The sequence below is a fragment of the Argentina silus genome (genome assembly GCF_951799395.1).
Source record: "Argentina silus genome assembly, chromosome: 21".
Taxonomy (NCBI): domain Eukaryota; kingdom Metazoa; phylum Chordata; class Actinopteri; order Argentiniformes; family Argentinidae; genus Argentina; species Argentina silus.
The window spans coordinates 5,441,733-5,467,262 of NC_139675.1; the positions used below are offsets into that span (position 1 = coordinate 5,441,733).

General features: G+C 44.8%; 1 protein-coding gene across 1 annotated transcript in view; it reads right to left on the bottom strand.

Annotated features, from left to right (window-relative positions):
• Positions 1-8,270: 8,270 nt before the first annotated feature.
• Positions 8,271-25,530, bottom strand: part of dnah6 (dynein, axonemal, heavy chain 6) — a gene marked incomplete at both ends in the record, with an annotated part of 80,370 nt that continues 63,110 nt past the window's right edge. The window contains 12 exons of the mRNA XM_083692817.1: positions 8,271-8,374; positions 8,823-9,045; positions 9,193-9,344; positions 9,597-9,669; positions 21,058-21,243; positions 21,468-21,595; positions 22,056-22,185; positions 22,460-22,581; positions 22,671-22,790; positions 23,513-23,651; positions 23,919-24,065; positions 25,152-25,240. Coding sequence (XP_083548943.1) covers positions 8,271-8,374; positions 8,823-9,045; positions 9,193-9,344; positions 9,597-9,669; positions 21,058-21,243; positions 21,468-21,595; positions 22,056-22,185; positions 22,460-22,581; positions 22,671-22,790; positions 23,513-23,651; positions 23,919-24,065; positions 25,152-25,240 — 1,613 coding nt within the window. The remainder of the gene's footprint in view (positions 8,375-8,822; positions 9,046-9,192; positions 9,345-9,596; positions 9,670-21,057; positions 21,244-21,467; positions 21,596-22,055; positions 22,186-22,459; positions 22,582-22,670; positions 22,791-23,512; positions 23,652-23,918; positions 24,066-25,151; positions 25,241-25,530) is intronic.

A 25,530-nucleotide genomic window follows, 5' to 3' on the forward strand; every position in this document is an offset into this window, starting at 1 on the left:
GCTAACGTCAAGCTGTAGCCAACTCTAACACAGCGAAACTGTAGCCTACTCCGTGAAGCCGAATCCCGTCCCATCATTTTGAAATCGTCATTCGATTGACCCGATGACACAAGTATGCCAAAACCAAATCTCTATATATATATATTTTGATAATGAGTATATGACGGGTATATAATCTGTCTTTGATGTGGATGTGGTTCCTTCAAGATGGTTTCCCTAGCTGTAGTCAAGTACCACACGCTCAGTACAGTGCGGTTACCTCTCTGAAGCAGGTGGGGCCTAGGTCATGGCTAATAGTGTGTATAATCACAAATGCACTTTTCACGCCGTTTCATCGCACCATTTCGTTAACTTTCGAGTGCTTCTAGCATCTTCAGCCTAGATCCACCGACGACTCCCTCTTGTTTTGCCTCTCTCTCTCTTTCTGTTCTGTTGCCCTTTGACCCTCTCTCCACAGCCCCCTTTTCCCATTAGCCCTCTATTACTCCTTTCCCCTCCTTCACTTCATCCCCCTTTCACGCCTTCCCTTCGTTCGTTCTTTTGCCTCCCTACGTATTTGTCCGTACTTCACTCTTCCTCCCTCTTCCCTTTTCCATCTCTTTCCCTTGTTCTTAATCGTCCCATCTCTCTTGTGACCCCCAACCTGCAACGTTCCTGCAGTCACGAGAGAGACGGTGTTTACTGGTATCAGTCGTGGAGAAATGTCACTGTGATTTCAAAGCCTTTCATTTTGCAGTTGGGTTTGAATATTTCATTTAGAATCATAGCTTGATTCATCCCCAGTAACCTTACTGAATGACACCACCACTGCAACTCAGATTGTAGATGGTCCCAATTAGCTCACTGGTTCTCTTCCAAATGTGTCTCTTTCTATATCTCTCCCTCCCAACCTCTATCTCTCTCCCTTTTCCTCCCTCTGTCTCCCTCCTTCTCTCTCTTCCTTCCTCTCATAGCACAGAGATGTTTTATTTAGTATGCTTAGCATATGATACACTTTGGCAACTAATAACCAAGCCATGTTCATTCCGAAAATGAGCGTTGTATTTTTGAGAAGTGTATACTGTGTTAGCTAGCTGTCCACATGTCACGGTGTAAATCAACATGGTGTTTTTTAAGATCAAACTCAAAATGAAGAAATGAGATAAAGTTGACACCTAGTTTATTATTCCTGAGTTGACTTTCATCTATTCCAAACAGAAATGGCTCCACAACGGGGATAGTGTGTCGCTTATCCTTTGTAGTGCAGATTGCTTTGTGTTGTTTCCTGTAATACCCAGTGAAAGTAAACATTCCTTCCCTAATCTCCCATGAAGCAAATTACATGATACTATTTAAAGACCTTATATAACTGGCAATGTGTGTCCAACCTTGCAGCTTTACCATCATAACGGATGATCTTCCACATCACATATATTAGAGGCATTGTGGGGGATGGAGTCAGGGGAGTGAAACCCCTGCCTTGCCTGGCTGCACTACCTGTAGAGTTGGTGAATGTGTAGGTTAAAGTCTTTTAACTGCTCTTTACCTAAACTGTCCTTCTGACCCAGCCAGCTGTTGTATCTTTTTTATCAATGTAATAGACGTCCCTCGTCTGTCATTGTATGTCCCTCATACTGTACCGTGACTCCAGGCATTGGTATTTACCACTGCAGTCGTTTTTACCAGTGTAATGGTGGCTTATGTTGATTGGTAAGGCTGCGTTTGGCCTTGTGTTGAAAGGTAATGGTGTTCATCAGGGTGTTTGTATTACAGCCGTGTATCTTGTATCAGTATGTGAAATGAAAGGTAGAGCAAACACTGTTCTAGCATGTGCTCGCCGTCATGGACATGAGGGAAAAAAGGAGGAAAAATAACGTGAATTGGAAAGGAAAAAGAAAAAAACATTGGTCGAGTGACGGAACCCGAAGCCCTGTGAAGGTAGAAAACCTTTGTCTTCAAATGCAACTTTATCGTCCAACTATACAGAAACATACCCGTGACACATAAAGGGCAAAGGTTCACCGTTGGCATAAGCTAAGCTTGTTGTCGTAAGCTTGTTGAACCCAACGACTGTGCGACTCGTGTGGGCCGTGGACCATGTGAACATTGGACGTAACCGCACTAATAACCAGTTGTGGATATCCATTGTGTCGTGAACGGACTGACAGCCAACCATGTAGATATTTTGTAAGATGACGAAGTTCTCTATCCCACCTCTGTGTGACGGATGCTATGTCATAGCACGTATTGAGGGTCTTCTATAATCCTCTCCACTGTGATAACCAACATATAACAAAAATGTCCGCCGTGTATGTCCTCCGGGTGGGTACTACACATTGGTAGTGAACGAAGTGAATACCCTGAGGTAAAGGTTCAGCTTTGAGTTGGGGTAAATGAATAGGTAAATATGTACAGTAATCTGCAGAAAGCCATGCACCAAACCAATTATATGGAAATCACCTTGTTGTTTACCAGTACGTACCTCTCGATATCGATCAAGTTGTTCTGATCTAAAATGTTCTACATTTTACATGCTGTACAGTCTGTTCTGAAAATGAACGCAAAGTGAGGGTATTTTGTATCAATATGTGATGATATAACCATTATCTTGTTTTTATGTTATTAATTCAGCCACTGTCACCCGTAGTTACGGTGTTAAGTTGTTATTGCCACACGAACACATGCGGTGTGTCATTTCTCACGATGAGTGTCGTAACATTTGTTGATCTGGAGTGTCTTTTGCTTTGTTGTCTGTGCCTCTCTGCTTCGTGTATGCTCGACCTCCTGCGAAATACGTACATCAATTACCACTGTAAAGTTCTTATTTTAAAACAATAAAGGGTGAAAAAAAATCAACTGACTGATTTAATTCAGCTCAGAAGCGTGGGAAGATAATAGCGCTAACAGAAATGCATTCGGATAGTAAATGATGAAAAAAAAAAAAAAAAAAAGTGCATTTCTGCTCATGACATTTGACCCTCCCATTTTCTCAAAGTCATTTCAAAGGCCAGATCTGATTGGTAATAAGGGGGTACTGTGGTGGATCTAATTGGCTAGACACTGTAATGACAGTGTGTCTTCCCGCTGTCATAGCAATTACAGTGAGTGATTGTGTTAATTCGTACCAGCTCTAAAAAGAAGAAGACTTTTGTTGTGGCAACATTTTGACCACTGTAGGTCTTTTTCAGGCTTTTGAAAAGCAGGTCACACACTGTTTAAAATGCCTCCTGAGTGAAAAATAGGTACAATAGCCACACACCAGGAGAGGCTGGTGGAGGTAGAAATCGGAGGACAGGCTCATTGTAATGTATGAAATGTTTTTTTTTTTTTTTTTTTTTATCTTTGGATAAACTGAAAGGAGGAAAGGTCTTCATCCTCACTATCAGTGTGAACAGGGACTTCATGGAATATGCTTTGAGTCAGCACACACACACACACACACACACACACACACACACACACACACTCTCTTGCACTAGATTCCACTCAGCAATGTGCTGGCATGTTCAATTTGTCAAACCTAATCTCAAGCTTCACCGCACTCAGACAGACAGCTGTCGGTGTCTGTGATTGCATATTGGGCGCCCATGTACTGAATTTTGTTCAACTTCTGAAAAGGAGGGCAGTGCATGTCAATCAAATTGACAGAACGATAGGACAAACAGAAAATTCACAACAAGATGGCGGCTACTTCAGTGGAAAATGGGGATGTCTTCCGCTACAGCTTCTGAAATAAATATACACTCTTTGTTTATGAAACAAACACTCTCTAAATGTATTCTACCCCCTCTTGCATACAAAGTTTGTGTTAGCATTATTGCTAATTGTTGCCAGCTACCTTGCCAGCTCAAGCACTCTGGTAACCCTAGCAACAACAGTCACGTCTTTTTCCACTCCACTTTGAAGGCCGCTGTTTCAGGTACAGAAGCAGCGCGGCGGCCCGCTTTTTTGTAGGCATTTGTGGACACGGCCCCTGTTACCTCTTTCGTTGTGCTTCAAGTTTGAAAGATGTGAGGTGTGTGTTCACTTCTCATCACAACAACACACTTCAGCAAAGTTGCGCCACCTGACAGAAAGTTGTAACGCGCCATGTTGATGCGCAGTTCCCACTAGACCTTTTTGAGGGTATATTTATTTATCTGATTACAGTGTCTGTCTAAATACGTCGATATATATTCTATCATATTGTTCATATTGTTAAGATTCAAGGAGAGCCATTTCGGGTCTTTTTGAGTTAGGGTTAGGGTGGCGTGCGGGCATTTTACCAGGGTGGGGTGCGGGCAAGGCCCACAGATCGACCGGCCCCATCGGCCTCACAGCCCACAGATCACGTCGCTCACCGGCCCCATCTCTTTAGGCTCCACCTGGGATCCTCCTCCACTGTTGTACATTACCTGAACCCCCCCCCCCCCCCCCCCCCCAAGAAAAACAGTTTTCTTCCTTTCTCTAGCACTGTGACTGCCGATGGCTCTTGTTCTTATCGAAGGTTTTACTTATGATGACTGATATATAGTTGATTTACTTACTTACTTTTACTTACAAATGTGCTTACTGTAAGTCGCTTTGGATAAAAGTGTCTGCTGAATGACTTCAATGTAAAAAAGAAAAAAAGAGAACCTTGTCTCCTCGTTCACCGATGTCCACTATGTTCACCGAACATTAGTCGTTAGCAGCGTTACCCCAAAATGCTAAAAGCCCCCCCCCCTCTTGGTTTCATCCTCTTTGTCTGTAACCATCTCTATTCAATGGATGGGTTCATCATTAGATCCAATGAATTTGGACTGACTTGGTGAAAAATCAGACCCCTGTTTTATCTATCCCTCTCCACCCCCCTCTACCTTTACCTCCCTCTCTCCCTTCCTCAACTCCTAATCCCCGGGGATAAAGGTGCATGAAACAGTGTTAATCTCACCGAGTGATTGTGTCAGATAATCTCATTTCCTCTACCTGCCCCACTTTCCTCTACCTGCCCCTGCCACCTCCCATCACAATGCCTGCCTTTGTTATTCCATTCATGTTGTCATCGTGACCTCTCTGAGTGTACGGGTAAATGGAAAAGCATTCCTCCTCTCTGAGATCAGGAAATGCCGTCATTTTGCCAAAGCTGTTCTGATTTTAGTTTTGTCATTGACGTTACAAAAAACAATCATGATAAAAAAAGAGAGAGGGGAAAAAAACAGAGAAAAATAAAAGCGACTGTATTTTTTCAACGACAATTACTTTCTGACAATAAATTGCAGAGGTCTCAATCTTAATCTAGGTATTATAATCTAGGTTAGTCTGCAGCGCGAAAAAACTGTGGTTAAATCTCTCTGGGTGTGAGATTGGGACAGGATGTTTTAGAGTCAGACAATGACAGACAGAGTAAGCCCCTGTACCTCATGACAGCCACAACCAAACACATCACACTCTTCAGATTTGGAAAAACCTCTCGAAATAGGCCATCCCAAACTGAGAGGTGACAATGATGAGCAGGGATTCAATAATTCCTAAATTCCATCAGTAGGGAACATATTTGTTTTAAATGTACTGATGACCCAGGAAAGGGGAACAAAACCTAAGTGTGTAATAGTGAAGGATTTCCACTCTCGCTGGTTATTTAATGCAGTTTATGGTGGAGTTTTGCAAATAATACCTGTATGCTTGAGTCTTCTTTCTTTTCAAATTACTAGTTTTGTTTTTGCTTTTAAGCACCTAGAACAAACTACAGGTGTTTTCTTCTAAACAATTTTTCTGGGGAAATGCTAATTAAAGATGTTTAACGATAAGGCCGTAGTTGTGTGGTATATTCCACATTTTTCTCAGAATTTTCCATTTGAAATGCCTATTTTCTAACTGACTCAGTGGATTTTTCTTCCCTTTTTTCACATCTGATTGCACCCAAAGCTACTGGGGCTCAGCCCTGTAAGTAAGTGTGTGTGTGTGTGTGTGTGTGTGTGCGTGTGCGCGCGCACGTGTGCTCCTGCCTCTCTCTCTCAGTGCGAACAGTGTTTACAGTGTGTAAAAAGGCATATATTATGTGTTCCCTCTGCATGCTCTAAGTGAGAGAGGGGTGGGGGCCCATCGATGTGTGGGCAAAACTGAAACATATTATAGTCCAGGGGTCGGCAACCCGCGGCCCTCGGGCCGCATGCGGCCCTTTGGCGCCGCCCTTGCGACCATTTGGCATAGAAAAAATAAAAAAGGAAATAACTCGAAATTAATATTTATGGGATTCGTTTTCCTATGATTGTTGTAGGCCAAAAATCAACCATACATTATCAATTTGTAAAAATATATTGCTTGTATATGGCATGAAAAATGTTTTTTTCAACATGAAATGTGCATCGCGAGACTATCCTGACGCCTATTTTCTGAGCGCAGTCGCGTATGAGCGGTGGCTTGCTTAGACCGCCGAGCTATGGATCCAAGGAAGAGAAAGATATTCGAGGAAAACAGAGAATTTAACAGTGCGTGGACAGATCTTTATGCGTGTACCACAACTGTTGCTGGCTTACCCGAATGTTTAATATGCGGCGAGAAGTTAGCGACCAACAAAAAGTACAATGTTGACAGACATTTCCGGAAGCACACGGCATTCGCGGAGAAATATCCAGCTGGGGAGGCAAGAAAAAGAGCTGTTTCAGAGTTGATGAAGAGGGCAGAGCTGAGCAAATGTACTTTCAAAAAATGGATGGCATCTCCAAACTCCACTACTGCTGCCAGTTTTGTGGCAGCTCAGGAAATAGTAAGTTTCTACTGAACTGGACAGTCAAAATTGAATTGTTTGAAATGTTTACCAGTGTTGTTATTTTAAAGATGATGTTTCATTTTCAAAAACAGGGTTAGGCTGATATTTTCTATGATGCACTTATTCATTTCATTTGCACAAACATGGACTGAAAATGCAGGGCTTGGGCTACTGAACTTAAAAACCGGTTAGTTGTTTTTTCCTGATTTCCTCCCTCATGTCTTGTTAGATATAACATCCAAAATAAAAAAAAGTTGCTTGTTTTATAGCCTATGTTTTATTGCAATTGCATATATTCATTGCATAAACTTAAATTGTTGTATATGCCTATACAGGCTATTTAATTGCTAAAGTAGCTAAATAGCCTATTACAAAACAAATAAAATATGCGGCCCCAGACAGCTAGCCACACCCGATTTCTGACCAAAAATGGCCTTTTACAAACAAAAGGTTGCCGACCCCTGTTATAGTCTAATGATCATCTCCTTCTCTTCCTTTCTGGATCCATCTGAGGAATCACTCCCTTTGGTTCAGGACCATTTATACATCTCTCCATCCATCCATCCATCCATCCTCCTGTTCTGTCCCTGAGGGTATATCAACGTAGACGTCCCCTGGCCATGTGTGCATCCTAAAGTGACATCACAATGGGTGAGTTACTGGAGTCTTCCAGTGGCGGAGGGTAAATATTTAAGCAATGATGACAGAGAGGCTGTGATTTATCATCCATGTTGTCATGGGTACTGTAGGGGAGTTGCTAGTCACGACGGAGCGCTGGAAAATCCTCTACCAAGTGACGATATTGATGATAAATCATGGCCTTAAGGGAATTATTGCTTTTATACAAGGTTACACAACACAAGTGACAAGAAAACAATGCTGTAAGTGTTTATTTCGTGATAAATTGTGGTTGGTTTATGCCCTGCACGGAGAAATATACTTCCCAAAACTACAAACGTCAAGGGAGCGTGATACACAAATCTACTGCGGTGTAGGAATGTCATAATAGGTGATTTAACTGTGACATTATGGTTATTAAATCACAGCTTTGAACGGCTCTTGGCCAATCACAATGCTTGTTTTCATCAACCCGTTGTATACATGGTGTTTACACCATGGCAATGGAATATATACCATCTCAACAGTTGACTTCAAGGATGAGAATATATGACAACGTCTCTCTAGAGGAAGTGCTCTTCAGCGCTGAGGAGTTGTTGACTGTGAAAGGCGTCCATCGTGCTGAATACAAGAGCTGTATACCACTCACAGGGAAGATCGTCTGCCACAAACACACCACTCGTGGACACCATGACAGTACAGAACATTACCACACCACGGGCGACAACAGCAGTCATACATTGTATTTAATCAAGGCAACTTGGAAAAGAAAAAAAAATCACATTTGGGAGCTTCATATAAATAATCCATTGTTAAGAGTCCATTAGTATAAAGAGTACAGAATAAGTAATTGGTGTAAAGAGAGCATAAAGGCACCTGTGTGTGTGTGTGTGTGTCCATGTGTGAAGCTGGCTGGTGATGGTGAATGTGAAAGTGCAGTAGGTCACTCGTTGAGCTGGCAGAGCAGGGCAGAGGCCTTGGAGATCCAGTAGTCACTGGGCCGGCTGGACGGCAGCATCACCGTCACCACAAAGTTAGTGGAGTGACCTGGGGGAGAGAGAGAGAGAGAGAAGAACAAATCAACTCAAGTCTTTATAGTGCATGTTACACAAGTGATAAACACAATGGCTCCACAGGCAACTATAGGGAAGAAGATTAGCAACAGCAGCAGGGAGAGAGAGAGAGATGAGGCAACATGCTGGCAATGCAGATGGACCTGGTAGAATGCATAATGTTTCCTAATGGGATGGGCAACCACTGTGTCAGAAACCACATATTCAATGCAAATGGACCTGGTAGAGTGCATTATGTTTCCTAATGTGATGGACAACCACTGTGTCAGAAACCACATATTCTGAAAATCCAAAAAGAAAGCCCACATCAGCTGCAGGTGCGTGCGTGTGTATGTATTTATATAGGGCATATAGCGTACCTTGTGTGTGATATAGTCACTGTACAATAGTAAGTAGTGGGGTGTGTGTGTGCTGTATTCTACCTGTAGTAGACAGTGTCCCTTGTCTGGCGGAGGTCTTGTACAGCGGGGCCTGGTAGAGCGAGGGATCGGGGACATAGTTCTGCTGGGGTTCAAAGTGTACCACCGGGAGTATGGGGTTCATCACCCGCGGCAACGCGTCCTCGATCACCATGTTGACGTCGTCCCAGCGACTGGCGTCCATGAACATCCCGTGCACCAGCACTCCGTCGTCGGGGGAGGGTAACTATGGAGACAGAGGGACCACGGCATCTTTAACCACTTACCTTACCCTGAGACTAACCATGAACCTAACCTTAATCCCACTCTTAACCATTGACTACCAACATGCATGGCCATCAAGTAAGCACCCTGCAGTCACCCCTCCCAGTACCTCTGAGTCCATCTCCAGCTCTGCCCCTGCCGCGAGGGTCTTCATCGCCTCACTCACGGTCCCCTGGTCGCGGTACACTGGCACCATGTTAAAGCGGAAGTTCAGCTCATCGATGGGGAGGTTGTACCTCCTAGCGTGGTTCTGCAGCGCCCCTATAGGCAGGGAGGGGGAATAGCAGAACAGGTTGAAGCTTTTCAATACTCACTATGACTCCAATGAAGTTACCTTTTGTACCAATCTCATGCCATATATTGATGATAATATCTTTTGGAAATATAGAGCATTTCTCGAACGCAAGGATATTTAATAAGGAACTCAAACAGGATGTCAAACAGGTATCATTCAAAATGAAGTCAAATTTGAAATGGGGGGAAATAATCTCAGTATATTCGGCAGCTTCCTACCAGTGAGGAATCCTTGGGGGAAGAAGAGGCCCGAGATCCAGAAGGATTTGGGCTGACCCCTCATGATCCAACTCTGCAGACAGAGAGAGAGACGGTCAGACCTGCCTTAAAATGATTACTGTGGTGGCTTTCATTTTAGGGGGCATTTTAAGAATCCATTAGACACTACATTAACTACATTCATCAGTGATACATTTAAGGAGTTATAAATAGTATACGACCCAAGATCTCCACTGCTTTAGACAATAATGAATTCACCATAGAACGTTTTCTTGATCTTTCTAAAACGTTTGATACTGTGAACCACAATATTTTACTTATACAATATTTACTATTTTACTACCACAAGGAAGAAGAGCCGTGCTGCCTCAGGTGGCTTACCGGAACATCGGTGCAAGGGCCAGTATGAAAGGACTGGGACACACCCCCAGCAAGTCCTTTGCTGATGGACTCCTTGCTGAAAGCATGTGATTTTAGCTCTAGGAATAGCTGTTTTTCCATGCAACCAGTAAGTGCTTTTAGGTCTGCAAATCGTGATTTCCAGTGTTTTGGTTTGAGTTTTGGCTTCACCAGATCAAATTAGTTTCACCTAAACATGAAAATGAGGTTTCTGTCATTTTCCAGTACTCTTTCTGTACAAATGTAGCCCTGCTACTGTCACTCAAATGCTCAGTTTTTGATGGGTGTGATTTAAGACATTTGATTTTGAGGTTGTGTTGGTCACCACAACTGGCTCATCTTATACTCCAAGAGGAGGCATGCTCTAGGTAGTAAAACTCAATCAAATAAACCAATAATGTAATTTGTTTGACATTTTACATTCCTCCCATGTCAGTCAGTACTAGACATGTGCGCTAACTTATCTGAAGGCTGTAGGCTGCTAACAAATTGGTCAACATTATAGCCAGCTAAAAAACAAGAACCTAGGAACGAATGCCACTTCTTGCTGCTTTTTGAGCAATTTATATTATATTGTTTGTCAACACTTACTCAATAGTTTGTTGTGTCTTACTCTAGGTGGCTAACTTTTGTATTTTTTGTGAAAACAATGAGAAATTACAAACTGTTTAGCTGAAAATGTTAATCTGTAACCAACACTCCAAAAATGGATGCATTCAAACAGTCAAACAAAGCATTTACAGTAAACAAAATTATTGTGATTGGCTATTTGGTTGGGGAGGAACCGTGGTTTAGACTTGGCATCCCTTGTTGTTCACGGGCTGGTCACACCATTCATCCCAGCTGCGGAGTCAGCACCCTGTTAGAGATAAGATACCTACTCTGGTATGTCCTCCCTAGCCTGGTACTTTTCCACTATAGCTCTTTGTGTAAGCGTGTGTTGCGACATCTTTCGAGATGACCTGGCTTAACCTCTCTGTGTATTAATCCAACGTACTATGGGACTAATGCTTGATTCATCTCATTTATCAACAGGCCATCACATTAGTAAATTTAGCACACTGCAGTAATGTATTTTTATTATAGCAATAATAAACTGTTTTTATAAAAATAATTTCAAACAGTACTATAAATATAAATCATGTTCATCTCAAATATTCAGAATCAAGCAGGTAGTTGCAACAACAAAAATGGCCCCAAAAAATCATTTACAGTAATCTCTTTCCTGTATGCCAGGCCACATGTTATATTTCCGATGACCTATTTCATTTGTGATTACAGACTGATTGTTAGTTGAACAATGAGAGTTTATACGTATGGAGTAGAGATTAACTATAATGGGAGAAATAGCTATATACTGTAAAGGAAATAACTCAGTTTTTTCACTTACTCAATAGATGTTTGTCTTATATACTGCAGTTGGCGATCTTTTGCGTTTTGTGTGAAGGCAACATCGTTTAGCTGAAAATATTCCTTTGTGCTCGTATGTTATTGCTGTGTGACCTTCAGTTTCATACTAATAGTTGAAGAAATGGAGAAAAACTGCAACTTCCTGTCTGCAAGGTTAAGTATTGCATGTTCCTGAGTGGCAGAGTTGGTGGCATTGGAAATGTGCATTTGTTGTAAGCAGCTTGGTGACGGAATGGTATGGAACATGCCCCATGAGCAGAATGTAGCTATTTGAAATGTCCATGCTACTGATGTTGTTGCACTTCTTTTTTCTTTTCTTTTTTTGCAGGTGTCTGCTGACGTCGATGTCAAAATGACAGAGTGATGTCCCAGTGGTGTAATGGTAAAGGACAGGTCCCGCAAGCCCATGAGGTAAGTTGAGCAGTTTCCAAGTGACCTTCCTTTGGAAGGTTTAGGTGGTGGCTAATTATTGGTAAAGATGCTTCTTAGAAGAAGAATTTTATATATAATATTCTTCTTCTTAAGAAGCATTTTTACCAAGAATTAGCCACCACCTAAACCTTCCAAAGGATGGATGATGGGGGGAGATCTAAAACAAAATTGGGGGGGGGGGGTTATTCATTTAACAATAGCTTTCTTCTCGATAACCGCTGCTGGACATTGTTCTGGAAGGGCGGGGGGGGACACTCCCTCACATCCCCCCCACTTTCCTATTGTCCGAGCCTTGTCCGCCGATGGTTTCTGACACAGCGCTGGTCCGAGCCTTGTCCGCACCTTCTGACCCTGCACCGATGTTCCGATGTACGGCTCCTCTACCTTGCGATAGCAGCCACAGGGTCTTGCACATGTTCCAGAGCTGTGAGCAGGTCTTGAACCTGTAACCTCCTGATCTTGGAGGAGCGGTATTAACCGCTGAGCCACAGCGCCTTCACACTTTACACACTTCGTTTCTTATACTTGACTTGAAGGTTTGAGGAAACATATTCAAAAGCATGTTCTAAACCTAGCTTCAGAGCCATGACCGGGTCTTGAACCTCCAACCCCCTGATCTTGGAGGAGCGGTATTAACCGCTGAACCACGACTCCTTCACACTTTACACACTTCGTTTCTTATACTTGACTTGAAGGTTTGAGGAAACATATTCAAAAGCATGTTCTAAACTTAGCTTCAGAGCCATGACCGGGTCTTGAACCTCCAACCCCCTGATCTTGGAGGAGCGGTATTAACCGCTGAACCACGACTCCTTCACACTTTACACACTTCGTTTCTTATACTTGACTTGAAGGTTTGAGCAAACATATTCAAAACCAAACCTTCCTCCAGACCCATCACCAGGTCTTGAACCTGCAACCCCCTGATCTTGGGGCAAGGTATTAACCGCTGAGCCACGACTCCTTCGCATTTTTTGCAATTCGTTTCTTATACTTGACTTGAAGGTTTGAGCAAACATATTCAAAACCAAACCTGGCTCCAGAGCCATCACCAGGTCTCGAACCCGAGACCTGGTTAGTACCTTGCCCCATCATAATGGGGTTAGAGGTTCAAGACCAGGTCACTTGTAAACCATACTGCTCATCCCATTTAAATTTCTCAACAAACACATCTTCCAATGGTAATGCTACAGCACTTATTTTTTTTCAGAATTATTTTATTTGGACAAGTATATTTGCACATACAGGAAATTGACTTGGTGCAGATCTTTTCTCCGCAATTATGGTTCAAATCCCACCCGACCTAAAATATACTTTCTTGACATATTGTGAAGTTACAGAATGTTGCTAAAATAGTGGGCAAACATATCAGTCAAACAAGCTCTGGAATATCTCAAAGGGTTAATGTGTGTGTCAGCAAAGTGCAGGCCAGTAAAAATACATATTACTGAGTATATTAAGTTTTGAATATGGGAGAGAAAAAAATACAGAAGCCATAACGGTGTTGAGATGGCACCATGAACATGCAGGGACCATTTTGTCAAGGCTAAGGCGGCCATCTTGGTTTAGCATCATGGCATAAGATTAGATTAGATTAGATTCAACTTTATTGTCATTGTGCAGAGTACAAGTACAGAGACAACGAAATGCAGTTAGCGTCTAACCAGAAGTGCAAAATAGCAGAAAGTGCAATGAACAGTATTTACAGGTAGTGCAATATATGAGCAGTAAGTAGTGCAGTATAATATAAGTAGTGCAGTGTGAGCAGTATATGAGTAGCATTAGCATTATAGCAGAGTAAATAAATTACAGTATGAACAGTGTAGCAGCATATGAACTGTATAGTAATGCAGTCTAGCAGTATATATGTAACATTAACAGTACATGAGGTAGATAGCAGAATAAATATAAATATGGAATGCCGTATGAACAGTATAAACAGGTATGTACAGTATGTGCAGAGTATTAACAGTAGTATTAAGAAAATATAAAGATATGTGTATTATGAACAGTATGAATAGTATGGACAGATATGTACAGAAGAGCAGTGGTATTGAGTAAGAGCAGGGGAGGGGAGTGACAGTGCAATTGTCCGGGTGGGGGTGGGTTGCAGGGGTAGTAGGTTGTCAGGTAGGTGCAGTGTTCGAGTTCAGCAGGGTGACAGCCGCAGGGAAGAAGCTGCCTCTGAACCTGCTGGTTCGGGTGCGGAGAGACCTGTAGCGCCTCCCGGAGGGGAGTGGGGTGAAAAGTCTGTGGTTGGGGTGAGAAATGTCCTTGACGATGCTGCGTGCCTTACGCAAGCATCGTTTGCCCTGGACAGCTTCGATGGAGGGGAGTGAGGAACCGGTGATGCGTTGGGCAGTTTTCACCACCCTCTGCAGTGCTTTCCGGTCAGATGCCGAGCAGTTGCCATACCACACTGTGACACAGTTGGTAAGGATACTCTCAATGGTGCAGCGGTAGAAGTTCACCAGGATCTGAGGAGACAGATGTGCCTTCTTTATCAGGGTGGAGGTGTTGAGGGTCCAGGAGAGGTCCTCAGAGATGTGGACACCCAGAAACTTGAAGCTGGTGACTCGCTCCACCTCAGTCCCGTTGATGAGGATGGGGGTGTGTGCGCCAGCTTTAGACTTCCTGAAGTCCACAATGAGCTCTTTGGTCTTCCTGGTGTTGAGAGCCAGGTTATTTTTGTTGCACCACACTGTTAGGTGCTGGACCTCCTCCCTGTAGGCCGACTCATCGTTGTTGCTGATGAGACCGATCACCGTTGTGTCGTCTGCAAACTTAACAATGGTGTTTGAGCCATGTACAGGTGTGCAGTCGTAGGTGAAGAGGGAGTAAAGGAGGGGGCTCAGCACACAGCCTTGTGGAACGCCGGTGTTCAGGGTGAGGGTTGAGGAGGTGTGGTTGTGAAGCCTAACAGACTGCGGCCTGTTGGTTAGGAAGTCCAGAATCCAGTTGCAGAGGGAGGAGTTGATGCCCAGTTGCCTGAGTTTGGAGATTAGTTTGGAGGGGATGATGGTGTTGAATGTTGAACTGAAGTCAATAAACAGCATTCTCACATAAGAGTTAGTCTTGTCGAGGTGGGACAGGACGGAGTGAAGTGCCGTTGAAATGGCATCCTCTGTACTCCTGTTCTGCCGGTAGGCGAATTGAAAGGGGTCCAGTGTGGGTTGTAGGCAGGTCTTGAGTTGAGCTAAGACCAGCCTCTCGAAGCACTTCATGATGATGGGCGTGAGTGCCACTGGTCGGAAGTCATTTAAGGTCGTTGCAGTGGAGTGTTTTGGCACCGGCACGATGGAGGTGGTTTTGAAGCACGCGGGGACAGCTGCTTGGGCTAGGGACAGGTTGAATATGTCAGTCCAAACCTTAGTCAGCTGCACAGCGCAGGCCCTGAGGACGCGTCCGGGGATCCCATCAGGACCAGCAGCCTTGCGTGTGTTAGTCCTGCTCAGTGCCGCACACACGTCAGTGGGAGATAGAGTGAGGGGCTGGTGATCCGCAGGGAGCACAGCCTTGATGGCCACCTCCTTGTTGTCCCTGTCAAAGCGGCCATAGAAGTGGTTCAGCTCATCAGGGAGGGAGGCGTCAACGGAGAGGGGTGAGGTGTTAGTTGGTTTATAGTCTGTGATGGCCTGGATGCCCTGCATCATGCGTCGGGGGTCAGAGTTGTTCCTGAAGTGATCCTCTATCCTCAGCTTGTGGTTGTGCTTGGCCTTTTTGATGCCCCTCTGCAGATTAGCCCTAGATGAGCTATAGGCCCGAGCATCCCCTGATCTGAAGGCAATGTCGCGTGCCTTCAGCAGGAGTCGGACCTCACTGTTCATCCATGGCTTCTGATTAGGGAAAGTGGTGATCCGCTTGAGTGTGGTGACACTGTTGATGTTAGAATTGATGTAATCCAAAACAGAGGAGGCATATGAATCAATGTCCGTGTGGGAGTCATGGGTGGCCTGAGTGGCAAACACACCCCAGTCAGTGTTTCCAAAACGCTGCTGGAGCACTGAGTCCGCTCCCTCTGGCCAGACCTTGACTGTCCTCACTGTAGGTTTCACTCGTTTGATGAGTGCTGAGTACTTGGGCAGTAGGAACAATGAGAGGTGGTCTGATTGACCTAGGTGGGGGAGGGGAACGGCTTTGTACGCATCAGCCATGCTGGTGTTTACTTGGTCCAATGTCCTGTCTCCTCTGGTGGGGCATGAGACATTTCGGTGGAATTTGGGCAGTACAGTCTTTAAGCATGGTCTTCGTCATAATTCTGCACTCCTATTTCTGTGTACTGCCATCCATGGATGTAAAACCATTACAAAGGATTAAGCCTTTTTAAAGCCTTATTTAAGCCTTGAGGATCCATGCTGAGGAGAGCAGAAGAGCACACTTTAGGAAAAAGGGTACAGATTTGGGACGCAAAATTGTTTTCCTTGCATGCCAAAAAGGGAAAACCATCGCTAAAGTGACTGATTTCCATATCAAATAATGTCTGGGTAAATGTTTGGTTACATACTTTAATTGTTAGTAATTAAATTGCTCAAAAACTGGGCATTTGAGGGAGAGTATCTATATTTGCAGACAGGTTTGGAAAGTTCAACATGGAGAAGCATGGAGACTTGAACCAGCTACCTTCTGCTTATGAGGCATGCCCCATACCATTACACAACCAAGCTGCTCACAACAAATGCACATTTCCAATGCCACCAACTCTGCTACTCAGGAATATAAGGACAGGAAGTTACAGGAATTTGTTTCTCAATTGCTTAAACTATTTGTATGAAACATACAAACATCCATGAGCACAACAGTAACATATTCAGCTGAACAATTAGTCATTTATCATTGCTTTCACACAAAATGCAAAAGTTAGCCACCTATATAAGACACACAAATCAATTGAGTAAGTGTTGACAAGCAAAACTGAATTATTGGGGTGGTGTTGTGGGAGGGGGTGGTGTTGTTGGGGGCAGGGGGAGAGGTGAGGTGAGGTTGGGAGGGGTGGGGTGGGGTGTCATCCCGGGGGGGGGGGGGGGGGAAGTTCTCTAATTTTTGTGAAGATATCTGACACCTCAGTGGTTGCGTGGTTAAGACCTGTGTATCAAGTCTACAAGGTCCCTGGTTGAAATCCAACCATATCTGATTGCTAAACAATTAACTTAATTTCACAAAAAAACCTAACAATCTTTTGTGGCATAATGGAATTGCTGTAGGACAATTAAATAAGTTCTTGTCACTCAAAAGTGCATTTTCCAATCGCACTCCAATTCGAGATAATCAGACAGAAAAGGTAACAGCTTCAAATCCACTGGTGTTGTGGCAATGACCAGTACATGGTGAAATAAAGTCTATAACAATTAGAAGTAAACAGTTGAAATACTGCTTTGTCAGTTTCAGTTCATATTTCTGGAACATTCAGATAGTAGGGAAAAGCACATGCACCTGATGTAGGCTTTCTGTTATAAAATATGTGGGATCTGACACAGTGCTTGCCCATCCCATTAGGAAACATTATGACTACCTCTGTGTGTGTGTGTGTGTGTGTGTGTGTGTGTGTGTGTGTGTGAATTTGGGGATTGCGTAACCCACACGCTCAGACCAGTCTCACGGAACAGCAGCTTTAGTCTGGGTTAGGGTTAGGGTTAGGGCAACAGAGCGAGTGCGCAGAGAGAGAGAGAGAGAGAGAGACAGAGAGAGAGAGAGAGACAGAGAGGAGCAAGAGGGTGAGAATAGAGAGAGAGAGAGAGACGGTGGAAAGTCAGAGATGAGAAAGAAAGAGAGCTAAGCAGCATAATAGAAAGAGGGAGATAAAGAGAGAGATTGAGAGAGGAAGAGGCAGCTGTCTGAGCTCTTGTTCCTCTCTGGAAGGTGTTCTGATCCCCCATCACATCATCCCATCCCACTTGTGTGTGTGTGTGTGTGTGTGTGAGGGGTGGGCGAGATGGTCTCTGCCTCTGGGTAGACCCAGAACAAACCATGCGTTAAAAGCATCTACCGATCTGAGCTAATGAGGTCTCTGCACGCACGCACACACACACACACACACACGTCAGACAAAGTGTCGGTATGTGTGTGTTATGTGGTAGCTTACACAGCTAAAACGTGCCTATGACATTACCTTAACTAGAGGAGGCATGCCTCTTCTTAGTTTGTTTGGCAGGCAGTTACCTGCTGAGCTAGTTTGGCCATGCAAAGTTACTGGACGGGGATGGAGTGGTTTCCTTCTTAAAAAGCTAACAAAAACATTGTCGGCAGCAGAAGAAAATCATGTCAACATAATTCTGATCCGGTGACATCAGATCACCTGTGAGGTGCGGTGGGGAGAGCGCACCTGGGCGGACCAACAGTCAAAGCTTGCATTTCGAAGTTAATGGCGCTTCATGCCCACCCTCTTGCAAAGTGGTGATCACGAACAGGTTGATTTGTATAAATAAAGAAATCCACTGTGCATTTCTGCAATGCCCTCAACACATTTAGGAAAACGAAGAACACAAATGTGAATTTAGCCTACACATGTTGTGGCCTAACATTTTAATGTCTCATATTCTCTCAAGTAATAACTTATTTAATTCATTGAGTTTATAGACCAATAGGCCTGACACATGAGAAACGTTTACATATTTGGTATTTCCGTTTTTCATCTACTATCTATACGCACACACGCATGCCCTAACCCTAACCCCCCCCCCCCCCCACACACACACACACACGCCCTAACCCTAACCCCCCCCCCCCCCCCCCCCACACACACACACAGCATCTGCAGAGTCAGAACATATCCCTCATGTTAGTGTGAGTGGGAGATGAGTTTTAGGGTGAGAGACTGGGTGTATGTGGATGGATGCTTTCATTGCACTGTGGTCAAGAAGATAGCCAAACAATATGACAGTTACAAGACGGAAATAGAGTTGAGATAGGGCCTTGTGTTTGTGTGACTCAAGGAGGAGTGTGTGTGTGTGTGTGTGTGTACATATGTATGCGTGTGTGTGTGTGTGTCTCACCTCTATAACGGAGGTCCTGAAGGTCAGGTGTTTAACCCAGCTGCCGTGGTTTGAGGGAGGTATAGGCTGAGTGTGTGTGTGTGTGTGTGTCACGTGCATACTGTGTAAACGCGTGTGTGTGTGTCACGTGCATACTGCGTACGTGTGTGTGTGTGTGTGTCTCACCTCCATAAAGGAAGTCCTGAGGGCCAGTCTAATAGCATTGCTCAATGAACTTCCTTGATAGGACACAATGATTCACCCCCCCCCCCCCCCAACTCTATTTCCGTCTTGTAACTGTCATATTGTTTGGCTATCGTCTTGATCACGCAGTGAGATGAAAGCATCCATCCACATACACCCAGTCTCTCACCCTAAAACTCATCTCCCACTCACACTAACATGAGGGATATGTTCTGACTCTGCAGATGCTGACTGTGTGCGTGTGTGTGTGTGTGTGTGTGTGTGTGTGTTTCACCTCTATAAAGGACGTCAGGCCAGGTCTTTGACATAGCTACCCAGGGGTTTGTGGGTAGGCTGAGTTACAGTGTGTGTGTGTGTGTGTGTGTGTGTGTGTGTGTGTGTGTGTGTGTGTGTGTGTGTGTGTTTGTCTGATTCATGGAAGGGTGCTCTCTTTCACAGAATACTCAAAAAAGACAATACCCAGATGACCCATCAACATGGAGAGTGCAGTACAGTGTGTCTCTATATTTAGAGTTGCCTTGGAGACAAAAGACTGTTCTGCATCTCATCATCTCTCCGCCATTACTGAATATTTCTCTATGCGGTAGTAACGTAAAGCAGTGCACTGAAATGTCTAGAAGTCTGAATTTGCGGAGGTTTTTCATTAAAGTCCATCTTTTGCGATTTCGCCTTCCATGTTAAGTCAACGGATAAAATGCCAAGGGTAAGACATGCCTAATACATGGGGCAGATACAAATCTAATTACAACGTTTCTATGACAACACAATTACAGTGACTGTTGGCCACTGTACGTTTTTCTCATGCCATGGCTTATGTCCCAATAACGACCGTATCGGCAACAGACGGGTGAGTACAGTGACAACGACAGTATCGGCAGCAGACGGGGGTGAGTACAGTGACAACGACAGTATCGGCAGCAGACGGGGGTGAGTACAGTGACAACGACAGTATCGGCAGCAGACGGGGGTGAGTACAGTGACAACGACAGTATCGGCAGCAGACGGGGGTGAGTACAGTGACAACGACAGTATCGGCAGCAGACGGGGGTGAGTACAGTGACAACGACAGTATCGGCAGCAGACGGGGGTGAGTACAGTGACAACGACAGTATCGGCAGCAGACAGGGGTGAGTACAGTGACAACGACAGTATCGGCGGCGGACAGGGGTGAGTACAGTGACAACGACAGTGCTTAGCCCATCTCTTTGACAGTGCGGTGCGCTAAGATATTGATCATCACCAAGCTGGGTTTGTAGCTGGTAACATACCTTGTCATAACTGCTAACGATAATTCAGGCTACATCTTAACAGTCCCTCCTAAAGACCTCTTCACCCTCACTACCCCCCCCCTATACTAACCCTAACTCCAACCCCAGAGACCTCTTCACCCCCGCTACCCCCCCCTAACCCTAACCCTAAACCCTGTTAATAATTTTAAAAAATAAAATAATAATAATAATAATTTACTTAAACAAATGTATTGCTGTAAGTCACTTTGGATAAAGGCGTCTGCTAAATGCCATAAATGTAAATGTAAAATATCTCACACAACAGAAGCCTAATGTTAGCTTGCTAGCTACCGCTGGCTTGTGTACAAACTAATACAGATGCAATGACTTGTGACAGAGTGTGTGTAGCTACCCACCTGACATCTCTCTCTCTCCAGCAGTGGAGATTGATAGCCAGCAAATTATCAGCGCAGTTCATACCACATAATCCAGACCACTGGAGTGTGCCAGTCTAATAGTGTCAAAAACTTTGCTCGATGAACTTCCTTGATAGACATGATGAGTCACATCCCCCCCCCCACCCACACCCACCCCCACCCACCGCCACCCCCAACTCTTCTCTATTTCCATCTTGCAACTGTCTCTTCTTTAGGCTGTTGTTCACATCCATCCACACACACCCAGTCACTCACCCTCAAACTCTGTCTCCCACTCACACTAACATGAGGGATATGTTCTGACGCTGCAGACACTAACTGTGTGTATGTGTGTGTGTGCGTGCTGTGCATGCGTGTGTGTGTGTGTGTGTGTGTGTCTCACCTCTATAAAGGAGGTCCTGAGGGCCAGGTCTTTGACCCAGCTGCCCAGGGGTTTGAGGGAGGGGTAGGCTGAGTTGGTCCAGTGGTCGGGGACCTGGTTGTTCAGGAAGCTGTTATAGATACGCTCCATCTCCTCTGACATCACCACCAGCCCTGCTATAGCCTTCTGGAGCGTACACAGGGACACCTGAGAGGGGGGGGGGGGGGGGGGGGGGAGAGAGAGAGAGGAGCAAGATAGAGAGAGGGGAGGAGGGGGGAGAGGGAGAGAGAAAGAGAGAGGGGAGGAGGGGGGAGGGGGAGAGAGAGAAAGATAGAAAGAAAGAAGAGATAAATAAATGAAGAGAGATGAGTGCACATCATTGGATGGGGGCTTGGGTGTAGTATTCGGTTAGGTGACCCCTGAAAGCTCACCCTGAGGACCCGCAGCAGGTTATTGAAGCGGTCTACTTCCTGTCCCAGGACGGTGGTGAGGGAGTTGAGGCGCCCGTTGGAGTCTCGTACAAACAGATCCTCAGCAGCCTCATCCATATCCAACCGCTCTGAGAGAGAGAGAGAGGGGGGGGGGGGGGGGGAGAGAAAAACAGGGAGAGAGAGAGAGAGAGGGGGGGAGAGAGAGAGAGAGAAAAGGAGAGAGGGGGGGAGAGAGAGAGAGATCATTAGTCTAGCATCTAGGACATTGGCCAGTTAGCTCGTACTTTGAGTGCAGGTAGACAGATCAGTGTGGTGCCTCCAGCTCTGCAAACTGGGTTGCATAGCATTGCACTAGAAGAAGATGAAGGTGGATCAGACAGTGATAAATGAGTCACGGTCATAAAAAGATTCTTCATGCAGCAGATCTGTACGGGGAGCCAAAGGGGACATCCCAATGCATGTAACTAAATTAAACAAATTGCTTCCTGGTCTTTTTTTATGATGAACTCTGTCCAATCTTTTTAATCTTATTCAGGGCTAATTGTTTTCGCATTAGTGTGTGTGTGTGTGTCACGCACTCTCCCTCACCAGGGATTTTAGCCAGTATGGAGTCGGCTAGCTCGTGGACGATCTGGTCGTTGCTCTTGCCCCCGCCGCGGGCTGAGGAGCGAGGCTGCACCTCCAGGATGGTGTTGATCAGGGTCATGGTCTCCTGGCGCTGGAGACAACCCCAGGACAAAGGCCACACATTACACATTTAAGGCTTCAGGAATGAATGATGGATAGTCTGTCAACATATATATATATATATATATCTTGTATGATAAAAGGGGACAGAACACATTATTTAAGACCGTAAATTGGTTGCTGTTTTTAATCAAACCCCATTTGTCTTTGTCATGCCGAATATGAAATATGGCTGCTCTTGCATTTGTCCGTGGTTGATGTAATGCATCATTCCTGTCACAAGGTAAACATTGTGTGTTCCTAACCTGGAAGGCGAGGTTAGCGTTCTCGTGCATGCCAAAGATCTCTGGGTCGTCGATGAGAGGAAGGTTCTCGATGTAGCTCTTATAGTCCTTCAGACTGTCTGCCTCAGGGGCAAAATATATACCTGGGAGAGAAGGGACAAGGAGGGGAATTATACCAGAGAATACTAGAGAGAACACAGACCGACCAGTATGCGCGCACGCACACACGCACCTGAGGTGGAGTAGGTGTAGCCAGGGTCCAGGGTGGTGGGGCAGAAGAAGCCTTTGAGGATGGTACGGAGGCAACGCTGGTCCCAGGCATCTGTCACCCTGCCCCCATACGTGATCTCACCTGGGGGGAGAGAACGCATAGGGTCACGTTACACAGACACAGACACACGCACGCACACACACACAAAATGTATTTTTTATTCCCAGGAAAAAGGCATGCTGGTTTGACATCCATGACACAAGACAGAGCCTGAGGCCAGATATTTGGCATTGCGACCTGGAATCTTTATTTGGAAGCACAAGTGCGACTGTGACCATCAACAGAAAATGACATTCAGTAAACGTGTTCTGTTGGCATGAATCGCCTCCTCCTTGTGTCAAACTGAAGCTTTCGATTGAAATAGGGGGGGGGGGGGGGATTGGATGTTTCTGTTCAATCACAACGCCTGAACTTCATAAAGCATCTGTAAAACGGCCATAATCTAATTATAAGGGGGAAAAAAGGACGTTTGAGAGATGATGCCTTGAGGCTGTCAATCAGGTTAGTGTGGTCAGTAGTGATGTGGTTAACCAATCACACAACCCACATGGCCACACACGTGTGGTGGCTTCACCTCTGTACATGCTTAAAGAACATGTCTGCATACGCACAAAGCAGATCCATCGTGTGGGCTTATGAATAGTGTATGGGGCTAGTATTACTGTAAGACGCCTCGGGGGTCTTCCCTGCCGCAATAACGTCACAGTGGCCAGCAGTAATGTGATGAATAATGTATCCCTTCGAGACGCACACGCACACACACACGCTCGCGCACGCACGCACACGCGCACAGACACACACACCTGTGATATAGATGAGTGCGTCCCAGGGGATGCTGCCTGTTTGGCAGTAGAGGTTGAGGTTGAGCAGGGCACACTCCCTGTCGCTGTCGTTGAACTCATAGCGGATGTTCCAGCCCAGAGCCCCAAACTTCTTCCTTTCCTGCACCACACACACAATCGCAACATGCACAGTCAATTTGAACAAATATAATCATCCATGCTATTGCATGCTAAATGTGCAGCTGACTGGAGAACAATAGCTACATCTTAATGCACATAACAAACTACAGTATAACCATTATAAACAATAGGAGTGTGTGTAGAGAATGTGTATGTATGGTATGTGCCTGTCTTGTGTCTCTAATCTCTAATGTGTGTGTGTGTGTCTGTGTCTGTGTGTCTGAGCCTCAGTATGCAGGTATCTGACCTGGATGATAGCGTGGAAGAAGCAGACTCCAAAGATGATCTTCCTCCACGGGCGTCCCAGGATGTGCTCCTCGAAGAAGTTGTTGGTGATCTCCGTGAACGCCCGCCGAACGTTGGCACGGAGGCCCTTCGGAGGCTCGTTGGTCACCTGGCAACCACACACAGAGAGAGAGAGAGAGAGAGACACAGGTCAAAGGTTACACTGCCAGACAGAAAAGGAATAATGGTGCATTCAAGTACTACTCAGAAACTCTGAGCTTCCTACCAAGATTTATCATAGGATTTTGCATAGGGCTCTCGATTGGCTAATTGGCCATTCCCTTGGATCAATTGTGCATCACAAGCTAAATCAGGCACATCTTAAATATTTTCAAAGTATTTTGCCTGGGTCGGCAGAAAATTTATTAATTTATGGTTATACTAATAATACTGATTTATATTCATACAAAGTCATGCATAGCGGTAGCGCGCCTTTGAATAATATATTTCAGTTCAGACATAATTGATTGCTCAGGAACCATGCCGATAGGGATTCAGCAGCTTGTTCCTTAAACAGATAAGTGTTTTTGTACAATGAAAGTTATTTGCAATTTCTTTAAAAACTGAACATATACAGGAACAAACCAATATCTCATCAGCTGACGTGACGAGCAATGCAAATCACCTCACATTTGCTTTTTTGCCTACTTAACCGTTTTAAAATCCACTGTACCAGCATCACAGAGATAGGCCCCAGCTATAGACATTTATGGAACGTTTCTGCGGACTTTATGTATCATCTTTAGACACTTAAATAGGAAAGAGCTTTCCTCTATGACATATTGTCCTGTATGGTCGCTTTGTCTATAAGGAACAAGCATGGCACTTGTTCAGAGAGGTGTGGGTGTTCCCTGCACGGGTGCACCACTGCCCTGTCCCAGGCAAAGATGATACTTGTAGGTCCTACTCAGCAAAGCTCTGACAGACACACAGAGACAGACACACAGACACGTGTAATTTATAGTGTGCGTGTGCTTGTGTGTGTGTGTGTGTGTGTGTGTGTGTGTGTGTGTGTGTGGTTAGGAGGAAAAGCCTGATGATGATGATGATGATGATGATGATGATGTAAGATGTACTGACTGAATTACAGCTTCACAGAAATCCCAAATCTAGAAATCTGGGCAGAAGGTTCCAGAACAATAGCCATGACGAGATACTGCGACTGTTTGTCTATGGAGGTGTTTTTGTGCCGTACCTTGACAGAGTTCTGCAGGACGGTGACAGGGAACACTTTAGTCGGCATGGAGCTCAGGAACAGCCTGAAGTGATCATGGATGGACGTGTCTACAAGGGAGAGGACAGAATTGACTCTGTAAAAGGGACACATGCATATTCAATATATGCACACCTGAGCACTCATGCATATACTGTGAGTACACAGACACAAACACGCGCGCACGCACACACACACACACACGAGTTACAAAGTGCCCTTCGAAAGCATTTGGACAGTGAAGCATTTTCTTCTCCCTTTGGCTCTATAATCCAACTGTTTGAATTTAAAATCAAACGATTACTATGAGGTTAAAGTACAGTGTCAGGTTTTTTTTTAGGGTATTTGTATAAATACTATT